The sequence below is a fragment of the Thunnus albacares genome, chromosome 11, assembly GCF_914725855.1.
Source record: "Thunnus albacares chromosome 11, fThuAlb1.1, whole genome shotgun sequence".
Classification (NCBI taxonomy): Eukaryota; Metazoa; Chordata; class Actinopteri; order Scombriformes; family Scombridae; genus Thunnus; species Thunnus albacares.
This window is the reverse complement of record NC_058116.1, coordinates 22,098,636-22,113,418: the sequence shown is the minus strand read 5'-3', so window position 1 is coordinate 22,113,418 and position 14,783 is coordinate 22,098,636. Positions and strand designations below refer to the sequence as shown.

General features: G+C 39.4%; 1 protein-coding gene across 6 annotated transcripts in view; it reads right to left on the bottom strand.

The window, feature by feature from the left end:
* The window catches only part of stxbp5l (syntaxin binding protein 5L), a 159,543-nt gene extending 145,138 nt beyond the window's left edge, over positions 1-14,405 (bottom strand). For all 6 annotated transcript variants that reach the window (XM_044365755.1, XM_044365756.1, XM_044365759.1 and 3 more), the window contains exon 1: positions 13,459-14,405. In XM_044365755.1, the coding sequence (XP_044221690.1) occupies positions 13,459-13,626 (168 nt within the window). In that variant the 5' untranslated portion in view covers positions 13,627-14,405. The remainder of the gene's footprint in view (positions 1-13,458) is intronic.
* Between the last annotated feature and the right edge of the window lie 378 nt (positions 14,406-14,783).

Sequence of the window (14,783 nt, the reverse complement as noted above, 5' to 3'; positions counted from 1 at the left end):
TCACATAGAGTAGAAAACTGTTGAAGCAGTCAGTGATGTTAGAGCAGGTCACGATTAGAGCAGGTTTTTATTTAGTCATATGTTGTGCAGCTTTCCCGCAAATCTAAATAATATTTGTTTTCTGTACTTTCATGTTTGTTTATAAGTCAAAAGGTCTCAAGTAACAAACATGATCATTAAAGCATCTCATTAATGTTTAATTAGACAGGAGGCACAAACAAGACAAGCCTCTCTCTTTGGTAACTTTATGTTGATGTTACATTGTTAGATATAACAAAAAAAAGATCAAACTGTTTTTTATAGGGTTAGTAATATTTTAGAGTTAAATATTCACACAATATACATCTAAAATAAATTATTAGAACACAGAACATGTGCCACTTTTGAGATTTAAAAGACAAAAAACTACATTTGTGAAACAATTAACGTTCAGAGCAAAAATATGAATACTGTATACATGTACAATATGTTATTATAGGATGGTATAAGTGCCATAGCAAATGCTGATCTTTTGCTTTGCTCACTGAAAGTGTATACGGTTTCAGTCATGTAATAATTCTTATCTGTCAGCTGTTAAAGGCAACGCTTCATAATGTCATAATGTTGGCTAAATTCTAGCTGGCCACTGTTTGCCTGGACAACAATTAGACTCACAAAAAAGGGGGAAAAAAGTTAAGTTGACCAAGTTGACTTGAATTTGGATAGTAAAACCTTGTGGGTAGATACAGGTTTTAACTGTATTGGACATTTTAACATAAATGGATTTTTTTGTCTTTTTGTAAGACCTTTTAAAGGCACATGTAGTCCCAAAAGGGACCTAGTAAAGATCTTTGAACTACAATGAATTTACGATTGTTTGTACAGGCATGCAAAGCTCTTGTCTCCTTGCATCACTTTATGAATATATTGTACATATACTGTTGTTTGTCAGTGTGTTTGTATATTTGTGTGCACCTGTATTACCCAGGTGTTTTACCACCTGTCCCTTCAGGCTACATGTCAGGATGAGACACAGCAGTGCAGAAAAAAGTAGAGGATTCCTGTCACAATCATCCATTATAATTTACAAAGACTTTACAGAGTCAGAGCACCCATCAAACAAACGGAGATACACATGACTTCACCCACCAGTGTTTGAAGGGAGATATTTTGAGGTTGCTCTAAAATTCCTTTGATCTAGTCGGGAGCAGCCCAAAATAAAAAAATAAAAAAACCCATATCTGAATGTTGGTAGGAGAGAAGACGCTAGGAGGGAGGAGTGCAAGAGGAGATCAGCGGTTTCTGTGTGTGTGGAATAAAAGTTGAAACACACATTGGTTATACAACACAGCATGATCCCATTCATTTCCCTTCACACTCTTGCCTTTATTTCTTCACCAAAGGTTTATTGTTTATTGTTTAGACACCCATCAGATAAACCTCTAAAGTCTTTTTTTTTTCTTTGGTCCTTGAAAGCAGAAGCAAAAAAAAAAAAAAAAAATCAGCATTCAACTAAATCCAATAGGCGTATAATTTCCACAACTGCAGAAAAAAATCAATAAAAGCAATGTGTTGTCAGCCTGCTAGGACAATCCTTTTGGTTGCACCTTTCAACATCTATGTTATAACATAACATATAACTATAATTTCAATCACACATGAATGACCCCAACCATAAAGTTCTCCAGACAGATCAAATTCAGAAGCTAAAGACTCTACCTAGACAGCTTTTTTCTGTTCTAAACACTTACTGTTGTGTTTGTTGTTATTGTTAATATGAAATACTAAGGCAGACAGGAAGTAATGGGATATACATTTGCTGTTTGCCTATACTGAGTAGTTTAAAGAGCAGTGAGAACCACTATGATACAATAATGCATGCCAGCTCAAGGAACTCACTTAATCGACAGAAAAAACACCCACAGCGTAATTGACAGGCGATCTTTGCAAAGTCTAGCGCAAAACCACCACAGGAGGGATTGCTTGGCACCAAAAATGAAAACAAAAACACTTTATGCCAAACGCAGGCTATAATTGGCAGTACATCTTCCACTGAGGTATGTTGTAGCGGGCAAGCGATCACCTTTTGATATTAAAAACTATCCCCAAGAGTCTTTTTTCCAATGTCTTGTGCCATGAATAAAGTGATTCAAGGTTTCCCGAGCGTGATTCTTTATCATGCTGGAAGCCAAAGGATGAGGGAACTTTCATTCATCACTGAGGCTGAGGCTGATCTAATAAGCGCTATACACACACATACACACACACACACACACACACACACACACACACACACACACACACACACACACAGAACAGTAAACAAATGTGCACAGGGTGAGAATACAGTGTGAGAGCTGAGAAGTATGAAAGCGAATGAATGAGCCTGGATAAGCTTCCCTCCCTGCCGACTGTAGTGGGCTAATTTGTATGAGAGCTGCAGACTACCCAGGGTTGTGTGTGTGTGTGTGTGTGGCCAGAGGAAGTTGATGAGAGACACTTGTATGTATCTATGTATGTACTTATGTTTTCCTTTGTCTGTCTGCATTTATGCATTTATGATTTATGTTAGTCTGAAGTGTTTTGGGATGATTATGCACACATAACCACACAGACACACTTCGACCCTTCAAAACACTGCACAGATAAGAGCAGCATACAGTTGCTTTTTATCTGGCAGCATTTAATACAAACCCCTTAAGGGCCAAATGTGATAAAAATGTTAAGCATGTGTTTCTTCAGATGAAAGCGTGGGCTTAACAGCTATTTAAGCATAATTTCTCTTAGTGCCATGCAATCTTCTCTGTTTGTCTGTGTGTATGTGTGGAGGAGGTGATAGTTGTGATTGTACGCTGGGGCTTCATGTTGCTTTCATGCAGCAGTGGGGTCAGAAACCAGCCATGTGTGTATATACTATATATATGTGGTTTAACCTTTTAACCACAGCAGCAGGCATGTCAGTGAATCAGTCATGGCATCAGCATCGTGCCTTAGGCTTGATGGGAAAAGTAGGAGTGGACAAACTAGTCACGTGTTATTACCCACGACACTGAAATGTAACATGTTACTCAGTCAGCCCCTTTATGACCAGTTACATGCCCTGCTAGAGAGGAAGCCACATTTACACATGGTTGATTTTTAAAACAGTTTTTAGGTATGTATCTTAATATTTCAATTTCTTTTTTTCTCATGCACTAAAATAATTGTGTTTGTGTTATTTTTGCTAATATAATCACACAGTAGTACATAGAAAGTACAAAGAAAGGGCAATAAATGTCTTAAATGGATGTTTCATGTTACCACATGATGGACAAAGACTAAAGGATGGAGCAACAACAGAAGACGGTGAGAAGTTTTACTTGAATCGTTTGAATAGATACCTGAGTTTTTGTAACAGTGTTTTAGATGTGATCATTATTATGCTGTGTTCAGACAGAACACAAAGCGAATTTTTGTGCGTCGTGAGCGAAAAACTTACCACAAACACAGTTGGTGCCTTCAGTTGCTAGCTAGCTTACAGCTAATGTATAATAATGTATTTTGCAGTCAAACTCGAGCCAGTAATGCGATGTGAAAATGTGCTTTGCGTTCTGTCTGAACACAGTTTTAGGCTGCAAGCTAACGTGGTTAGCTTGCGTGATTAGCATGTGATTACACTGCACATTGTCTTGGCAGTGTAGGTCAAAGCACTGCACGTTAAAACTGAACTGAACACTCATGAGTGCTTCATCATGGGGAAAGAATGTTAACACAAGGTGCCTCCACATTTGAATCTCTTGTAATATTGTAATATTTATTTATTTAATTTGTAAATAATCATGATATAATAACCACAACATTAAATCTAAATGCTATCATTTGATATTTTATATATTGCACCAGAGTTAGCTACTTTTCATTTACTCTTCATTTAAGATATCTATTACACCAAATATGTACAGTATTGCATCATGGATTTTACTCCTACTAGGAAATACATCTAAAGCTTCAATTTAAGAAAATAAGGTTTCACGTGAATTTTATTTTTTAAAACAATGGGGAAAATGAGTGAGTTCCATGCAGAAAACATTCCTATGTTAATATTAAACCCTTTAATATGTTGCCTCATATCACTACAGGCAAGCTGAATTTATGCAAAATAAAACACAATTATGGTTACTGCCCACATAATAGCAGCTACTGCCCATCATCTGTACTTATTCTACCTATACAGATAAACATTTTAAGGTTATATTTGTATTATTATACTGAAATGTTATACTGAAACAGAAGAAATAAATTCCTTCTGGAGTATACTGTCTTTTACTTATTGAATACATTTTTTAGGTACCTTGTGACTTAATGATGAAGAAAAAATGCAACCTTGAATCTCCAAACAAGCAATGTTTTTATTATGATTTTTTGGCAAAAGTTCAGTAAGGAAGATCTCTTCCCTCAGGCTCCACCTTTATTCCTCTTTGAAAGAATGTCACTATTTCCTCCTGCTCTATTTTTCCCCATCACTTCCACTTTCTCACGCTGTCAAAATCCCTACATTCACTATTCCGACGTCACTACACCTGATCAATGATCTCTCTGCCTGCGTTCCCCCGGACGACTCTGGGGGAACCCTGTCCTATCTCCTATCTTATATGGGCGTACCCTTAACGAAGATGCTTCACATTAATGGAGTGTAATAACCAAAATGTTTTCTCTGTTGCCTCGATAAATATCTCTCACTTTTAGGGAGACATCAAGTAGATGAGGTTTTTCAAGTGCTTGAGAGTAGCACTTAAGAACAGGAGGATCCACTAACCACTCAGGGAGGCAGGGCAGACACCAAATGTCAGTTTAAAGCGAACAAAGTGGATTGTTTTCCATTATAAAGTTTCAGCTCAGCAGTGTCAGCTGCTCTCTAATGCACTAAATCATTATGTTTGTGTTATTTTTGCTCATACTTTCTCACACACTTGTAAATAAAAAAGTATAAAGAAAGGCCAATAAATGTCTGTAATTGATATTTCTCTACAAGTGGCCACATGTTGGATAAAGGATGGATCAATGACAGAATTTTTTCTCAGCTTTGTGTTTTATTTATGAGGACAATTTGCAGCACATCTCTGACATTTTTAAGCATTTATTGCCTTTTATGAGCAGTCATTACAAAATTGATCTGTAGATTAACTGTGGATTTAAGATAATTGAGGATTGATGTAGCCCGGAAACACATGCAATGATGATATTAAAAGCAAACAAAGAAAGCATTGTGGACGGGGCCTTTCAGGACAAAGTGGCGCCACGATAGTTGTCTAGAGTGGTTTTCCTTCATATCATCCCTAGTAACAACTTGAATGGTAAAGTCGTCACCATAAGAAATCAAGGTTTAACGGTTTTCTTTTAGAGAAATACAACTAAATTAAACCAGAATTTTGTACTCACTAGTAGCCACACATCACACAAAAGAGGAATTACTGCAGTGGTAGATCAAGCACTGCAAAATGAAAACAGACTTCATGAGAGTGAATTGAAGCGAAATGAAGGGCTGTTTGAAAAGCTCACTCGATTATACGTATTTGCACAGCATGAGGTGAGGCAGGCAGTCTGCCGTCACCTACAGACTGAATGCACAAAGCATTTTAAAAAACCCACACAAAATCAAGCGGAGGCTATTTCTCTTCCTCTCTCTCTCTCTCTCTCTCTCTCTCTCAAACACACATGTACACACAATAATGTAGAATACAATACAATAATTAATGTTTCTACAGGATCTTCATATCATACAGATTTTACCTCAGTGACCTTGCTACTGTTGTTCCCAATAATGCTTTTTACTGATGCCCGCCCATAAGTATAAAAAGATACATTTTAAGTTTACATTTATTATATTATTATATTAATTATATTATATTGATTATTTTTTCTGTTAGGATTGGATGCTGCACTCTAAACACACACTGCTTCTTGAAAATCCGCCCTCCTCTGTGTCACTTATATACACTTTGCTGAACGTCTCTCCTCTCCTATTTTCCCCATCTTCTCTTCTCAGTCTGACATCAACTCCTCCTTAATTGATCCCACACTGAGGCTTCTGACAAGCAGCCGACACATGGTAATGTGAGACTAGCTGGAAGTCAACCCACTGAGTCATCACACCCATGGCGAGCTTGTGGGGTCGCTGCTGAGGGAATGAGGTGATGTCATCTTTACAAGCCCACAGATCATGCTGTCAGAGGAAAGACATGGGGGGGCAGAAGGGCGGAAACTTCTAACCTTTGAACTTCAGCCATGTATCTAACAATTTTCTTTGCACCTAATCTTCTGAATTGTTGTACTACATAAAAACCATTTTAGTAATGATTAATAGTATGCTGCTGACGATTTCAGTATTTACTCTCCCCTAGTGTCTGACACTGAGGAGCAAACTTGAATTAACAGCACAGCAATATATATGCTGACGTTCATCATGGTAACAAGTCTACAGGAATCAATATACTGTACTGTGTACAGCATAGAAAGTGCTGGGTAGACTAGCATTGGTGAAAATATTACGTCATATAAATAACTAATTAGCACCTCCCTCAATGAGATACATTCACTTGTGTACAAAATAGATGCATTTATGACAAGACAAACTAACTAGCTAACATTATGAGTGTGTAGTTCTTTGTGGATGCGAATGATCTTACTTTGGTTAAATTATTCAGTTCAAAAATTACCATGTTATTCGGGCCTGCTGGGTCTCATTAACTATAAAAAGACTAAGAGTACAGCCATGCTAGCAACTCTGAGGCTGTACTAAATGAGGATAAGATTAGCATGCTAACATGCTCACAATAACAATGCTAGCATGTTGATGTTTAGCGGGTATAATGCATGTTTACCATCTTAGCTAAGCTTGTTAGCATGCTAACAAAGTACTTGTGAGGCTGATGGCAATGTCATTAGTTTTGCAAGTATTTTGTCATGAACTAACGCACTGGACAAATTTAAATTTTGACCATATGATGGTGCTAAATGAAAAGTTAAGGGATCACAAAAATTATTATTAGGTATGAAGGTGTGTATGAAATCTCAGGGCAATCCATTTAGTGTTTGCTGAGATATTTCAACTCACTACCACAAATGTCAATCTCATAGTAGCACTAGATGAAAACTCTGGATCACCGGAGTAAATAGGATACGGCATCTGGGAACCACAACATTTTTGCCAGTCCAAGGAGATGTTGAAATATTTCACAGGATAAAGGAAAAGTTTTACTTGCTGGTGGAGCAACAGGAAAAGTCAGGAGTAGAAAGTGAGTAGATTTCTTCTTCTTGGCACTAAAAATGTTTATACCAAATTTCATGGCAACCCATCCAATCAGTCAGGACCAAAGTGGACTGGCATTGCCATCCTTAGAGCTATATCAATAACATGACTGAAAATCATCAGTAACAACTCTACATTAGATTGTTATGACCTGTTAAACATACTGAAAAGGATTGACATCAGCTCAACAGAATCTAAAACATTTTCAGGAAAATTCATCCTATTTAAATGCCCCTTAGTCTTCTTGAAGGGATGGCTGCAAAATGTGGCACAAATAAACTACATTCTTCTAAAACATAAAATCTAATTTGAAATATGATTTTGGTGGTGCTTAATCAGCAAAATTTGAGGTTTTTGAGATGAATCATTTATTTAAGAAGATTAGAAATGTTAATGGGGTCAAGATGTCCCAGTAGTGCACCTATTAACAAGCTCCAGATCCACAAATATTAAAACTCTTGAAATCTAATTGAGTTCAGATATGATTTTTGTAGTTGGCAGAGATCTGAGAATGACCTCACCAGAAAAACGATACAGTCTGTTTATGTTTTCCTAATGAGTGACCTATTTTGGTCGAGCAAATAATGACTGTTCTTTTTTTTTTCCAGAGGCAAAGGTGGAAGTAGCATGATGTTGTTATAGCACTGGAAAACCTTTTAGGGATAGGTTTGGGGTGGATGTTGGATGTACTTTAAGTGCAGCTGCCTTTGACTTGAAGACTAGGTTACTTACTGTAGTTTACTTGTAGCCATGGAGGCCAGATCACCTCTGGAAGTGATCTTGTTCAACAGATCACAGTGCTATCATACACACCTAAATGACAATGGTTAGATTTACTTCTGAATCAATTAAACACATTTAAACACATTTAAGTATGTGCTCATCTGACAGACTGATGAAACACATTTTATATTTTTTCAGCTTACAGCTTACATTTATCTGTGGCTGAAAGCATTCAGAAATTCAAATGAATTAAGTTGGAGCCTTGTTCTTCACAGCCATAACTGGGACTTAATGAAAATGGAAAAAATCACTTTTCATTGATTGAAATTCTATTGTCGGTGATCCACTTGAGAAAGGTGACGCGGTAAAAAAAAGAAGTGTCACATGCAATATGAATGAAGTCAGTTGAGGTAAAGACTTCACAGAATACAGATGACAGTCATTATGAGAGAAACTGGCAAAGATTAGTATCTGTTAGTGATTTTTACCAACTGTGAAGAGCTTCTATTTTAAGATATATAGGCTGTGTACAGCATTTTATGATTTAATGCAGTAGCCCTATCACTGTATAATTGTGAAGCTTGTAGAGGACGCTATTTTTGTTTTTTAATTAAAAAAAAACAGTAACACATCAGTATTTTAAACGTATTTATTCAGAGACGTTTCACTGCTTGGAAGCCTCTCTTTTGCAGGAACACCCTGATCACATTCACACAGTTACAAACATTCATACTTGAAAGCTGCCCAGTACAACCACAGTCTGATCAGCTGGCCACTGAGCAGCTTTTATTTTTTTTTTTTGCTTTTTTATTTTGAGGACAATGGCTGGCCCACATTCATATTCACTGACTCTTTTGAATTTACTCCCCATTTTCCCTCTTTTATTTCTATTTTGTTAAGAATTTTCAAACCTGTCCTTAGGACCACCTTGTTGTGAAAAGAAAGGACAAAACAACCCAAACAATTGAATAAGATAAGATAAGATAAGATAAGATAAGATAAGATAAGATAAGATAAGATAAGATAAGATAAGATAAGATAAGACAGAACTTCATTAATCCCGAAGGAAATTCTTGAATGTTATTTTGTCTTTCCTTTATAGGACTCGATTTTACCTTCAGAAAACCCTGAATTAATGATGGGTATGGATTGTTTGAAGGGAAATCATGCTACGCACTTCCTGTTTCACCTCTCCTCTTCTAGGTTGACATCTGAGTTTGTGTGGGCCAACTAGGTAACGTTACTGTCATGTTCCTTCACACATGCTGAAATGAGTGCTGGGAGTATCCATTCAAGATAGGGCATGATGGGATGCGCCTTGTTAGCAAAAATGTTTACATACTGTATGTGTGGCACTGAAATGAATCACCTCTGGTATGAAGTGCACCAAGAAAACATATTACACCAGCAGCAGCAGCTGGTAATGCTCACGCATGACAGAACGGATCCATGATTCAAGCTGTTTATGCCAAATTCTGATCCTGATCCATTAGCATGTGGCAACAGAAATCATGTTTTGTTGGATTGTGAGATGTTTGTTCACTGTTCAGTCATCCAGTATTGGTGATCATGTTAGTCGTTCTTAGCTAGCAGGAAGAAAACCCCAAATGGTCATGTGCTGAATTAGCCTACCCACTTCAAAGTTTTACAAGTTTTTAATTCAGAGATAACTTTTGTTCTGAGCTATGATTTGCATATCAGGGCCTTCCTATCAGCTTGAACAAGTCTAGTTATTCCTCATACTGTGGGTACACTGTATCTGAAACTTGACATGAACCTACATGAAGATGCTGCCTTCAAGTCAAAAGCCCAATGCAATGTTACTTCTACATCCCCATCAAACTAAGGCCATCCGTTACGTAGCCTTTGTTGCTACGGTTGTTCCACAACGCTGTTCTCATTGTCTACTCACATTTTTGGATCCGATTCGGGCTCAAACATGTACAAATGTATTTGAGAAGTTTATATTACAAGTAAAGAATGGAAAAAATAAGCAAAATGCTCCTACTACTACTACTGTTTGTTTACATAACATCCGGAGCTCTGCTGAGGGGCAGCTTCCAAGATCTGGCCAACAGAACAGAGTAGGCTCATCGGGAGGGGGGCCTTAAAGAAACAGGAGCTAAAACAGCCTGTTTCAGACTGAGGCTGAACTGAGGGGCTGCAAAAAGGGCCAGTATAAGATAAATAAACGACATTTTTAAACTGTAAATCATGCAAAGATATTCCAGTAGAGCCGCAGATTTAAAATATAGACCTAGAAATGTGCATAATATGGCCCCTTTAAACTTACTCAACACATGGTAACATATTAGTAGGTCAATTTGAGGAATCTGTTGGGTGATAGCCAAAAGGAGGTTGCTGTTTCTAGTCCACAACCCTGAATGCTCTCTGTGTACTTTGGGAAAAGGGCAAGTCTCAGCCATAATTTAGCCTTCTGCCCTCCTTCTGTGCTTCTCTTTACTTCCGTAACACCAATGCAGCATTGTGATAGTCAGGAGAAAAAACTGACTGAGGAAGAGAATTGCACCAATGTGCAGTAATAACTATTCTTTGTTTCCTACAGATGAATACATATCTACATATACTATACGATAACAGCTATAATAGGGTTGGTGAGGTGAGGTTACAAATCATGATGATTTATCATTCTCATCAATACCTCGTTATTGTATAATTCAGTTCAATTTATTTCATTCAACTCAATACAGTTCAGCTCAGTTCAATTAAGTTCACTGCAGTGCAGTTCTACCTCTTCCAGACATATAAAATAAATATAACAACGTGATGCGATTAAACAAATAAAGATGCAAGAAATTAGTCTTTAATCATGACCATCATCAGGTGTAAAACAAAGTGAACAGGCAAGTTTGACCCCCAAGTTTGTCAAATATCCGTAAGAAAAGCCTCAGACACTGCATTCATGTAATGCTTCCACCCTCATCTTCCCTTCCCCACCATCTGTCTCTCCCTTTGCTGTAAACAGAAATGAGTCTATAGATTCAATGAGACTCTCAGCCACCTGGGTCCCTCACATTTCTCTCTTTTACTCCTTCAGTCTGAGGCACATTTCACTAAAACCTTCTTTCACCCCACCAGCCAGTGGAAACAGCACCTTCCTATGCACTATAAACACATAAAATCTAATTCAAACAAAATGAGTTATAATATCTTCCCACACTGCACAGTGAGGACAGAAGTCATGACTAACTTTGAGATGTTAGCCAAGGCCCTCCCACACATACTGCACCAGCAAACAGATTTATATCCCCATTAGAAAGAGAAGATCCTATTTAAAAATATTTGGGGCAGTGAATGGAAATGTTTATATGACTGCCGTGTATCTCTGTCTGCTGTTTTTTTCCGTTTGTTTTCATCTACAGTACATTCAGGAAACACTTAATCGCATGAATCCAGCTGATGAAACACATGTAATTTTCTTTGTTTACCATTCATCCAACACCTCTAATCATTTACATAAAATATCCTATCAACCTGGATGGGAACAAACAGTAAAACAAAACAACTTTCTGCTATGTGCAGCTTGCTCATTTTTCCTAGCTCAATGAATTAGCAAAAAGGTCATGGGAGACACATTTTTATTCATTACATGGTTCTCAAGGTCTGTGTGTGTGCGCACGTCTACATCCAACTCTCTGCACAGATTAAAATGAGAAAGCTGCATCCTCGTTAGATGACGAGAGAGACAATAACACAGGAGGCTTCTTCTGCTCGCTCACTTTCTCATCGATAAAAAATTGAATTCATTCAACTTTTACTGTCAGATGGGGTTTCATAGTTTTTAGCATGTTTTTAAAGCTACATGTAGTCAGTATTGTTGTTAAGCATAGGGTTGCCAGGGAGATCATGGTCCAAATCATACTCTCAGCAGAGGATAATAGATATCTGATGGAGACAATGGACAAAGTCTGACAACATAGTTGATGAGTCACACAAACAACCTCTTCATCCCACTTTAAACTCTGTCTGGGCTAAGAAAAGGGATGAACACATATGATTGCTTCCTCTGTGACTGTCTCACTCTCCTCCACACACAGATACAGACATGCAACCTACACCTGCACAGACTCAATAAAAACAATTAAGAAATGTGGTGGTGGTGCCTTTTTCAGGAGAGGTTCAATCAATTCAGTGTCTTTAATAACAACCATAGATTAAGCCACACGCGGAGGAGGAGCAGCTTCCTGCATGGGACCAGGCAATCATGCTGTTCTTTTCCAGCACTTTCTCCTCCCTGTCTGTCTGCCGAGGGTGCTCTGCAGCATCCTTTTCAGCTTGTGAATCAACCTCCCTCATCTTCCTCCTCCTCCCCCCTTCTCCTTCTTCCCCCTTGTTTCCTCTATAGAAATAAAAAAGACAAACTCCCTCCCTCCACCAGTGTCACTCAATAATATAGCTCCGCAAACAACCCAGTTTCTCTTGGGTTCTCAATGAATTATTCACAGCCATATCCAAAATGCACCCCGTTTCTTTAAGGGTGAGGAATAATCGCTGCAGTCAGCTCCAAAATGCATCCAGAAAAAGGGCTGCAATGGGCGGAAGAGACTCTTGCTATAAATACACCCCTCAACCCCCCCAAACCCCCTCCTCACCCCTCCACCCCCACCACCCATCCACATCCCTCCCTCATTCTCACTCCTTCCCAGTGAAAAGCACATCAGCTAGGACAGTAGCCTACTGCAGGGTCCCTTCGCTGGCTTGCTGTGCACTTTTCATGCAAGGGAGGGACACCAGTTATGTCATCGCTCCTACACCATTCGTGCCTGCTTGCTGATGCAACGTGGAGGCTGCTATTCATTGACTTCCTCTGGGTTGTTTATATCACATGTGTAGGATACTGCAGCCTGTAGGCTACAGCATGCTGATGACGGGGCGCATATACTGTGGCTATACTGCACATACTGGTGGGAGCTGGAGTGTACCCAAAACTGCGCACACACACACACTCACACACATGCCAGCTGTGCACACATGTCCGCGGGGGCTGTGCTTTATGCAGATGAACAATGGGTGACTAATGGACCTAACCGCAGCTATTTGGCGTTAAGGCCCTAAAACAAAAAGCTACTACGGCTGAAAAGAACCAGAAGCGGTTGTCTGTCAGTATCTCTCTCTCCTGTTTTGTCAAAATTTGCCTTAATTCTCAGGAGAATTAGAAACGAGGAGCTTCCCGTGGGGCTGAACTTTCAACACAAACAGAGAAAAGCAGGCCACCGAATCTAGCGCAGCAGCTGAACTCACTCCAGATGCAACTTTTACGATTCCTCCCCACTTCAGTGATGCCTATATATCAGCGCCTGTAGACATCGCTTTGTTTTCAGTTCATCACTTATGTGGGTAAAGATGTGAGGAAGCCAAAATCCAAGGTGCTACACTGACAGATTGGACCTCAGTCCTTTGTTTGATGTTGGCGGCCTACAACAGAATAAACCTCGCTATCTACTCACCTTACACAGCTGAAAGTTTTCCGACACTAGCGTCTCTTGGACGTCGATTTCTTTGGGAGTTGGCGCCGCGGTGGGAGTCCCGGCCGCGCTCCCGCACGATGGAGATCCGATAGTCCCTCCCGGAGAGGAGGTGGTCAAACCGTCCAACACCTTCCGAAACTTCTTCATTTTTTTATCGTGCGTTTGTATATTTTAAGGTTAGGGATAGAGAGGAAGAGAGGACCACTCTGCGCTCTTCTTTTCCCAGAGTTCCCAGTCTCCTCTCAGATACAAGAACCCAACTCGTTTAGGCAGCTAAAGAAATAAATCGTCTGTTCCTGCAGCAGAAGCAGGCTATACAACCCACTCTCTCTTTCTCTCTCTTAAGTGCAATTTAAAAAGTCACAGAGGCACCTCATCTTGCACTCTGACTGTTGTCCACAAAAATGAATGCGTCTGAGCCACTCTGACCTGAGGATTACAGTCAATGTTGCAGATGCAGGTCGCCTATCTCATATCAGAGCACCGACGGCTACAGAAACTACTCAACTTCATCTTGCTTTTGCATCCTAAAGTAACATCCAGTCCCGGGCTTGGAGAAAAAAAACAAACCTAAACATAATCAGGGGGCCGAGCAGCGATGTTAAAACACACAGAAGTGGGGTAAAAAAAAAATATCAAAAGAACTTCGAGCAGGTCAATCCACTTCCCCCCCAAAAAAGCACTTTCACAGCACTGTGATTACCAGTAACAGGAAGAGAAGGAGGGGGAAACAGACTGGAGACGCAGAGGCAATGCAGTTAAACGCGGTTTGAGGCCGGAAAACGAGACAACTCAAACATCGAGGAGATGAAGGCGGGAAAAAACAGATGCTGTTGGCTTGACGGTGTGAACTGGAGGTTAATCTACGGATGGATGTGAGTCGCTTTTTATATCTTCCAGCTTTGTTTCAGCGTCTGTTCCCTGCAGTCCGGAGACAGGAGACGGGAGCTGTCCGCGGTGCTGAAAAACCACAGCAAGCCAGCCCCGCCCCCCTCCACCAGCCCTCTCTCTCTCTCTCTCTTTTTTCTCTCTCTCTCTCTCTCTCCTCCCCGCCCTCCCTCATCCATGATTGGGTGAAAGCGCTAAATCAAAGATAGATAGTGATGAGGAAAAATAACCTGGGAAACGGCAATAAAAGAACATTTCACCTCAAAATTTTGACCCAAAAATTCATTCATCATTCATCCTCCCATCAAACAAAACAGAGTCTTGGTAAAGACAGGTCTGAGAGGAGAATTAAACACTGAAAAAATAAGCTGCATGGTTAAAGCTTTTTTCTGAGTGCTGTCTTGTGGTTTTTGTCA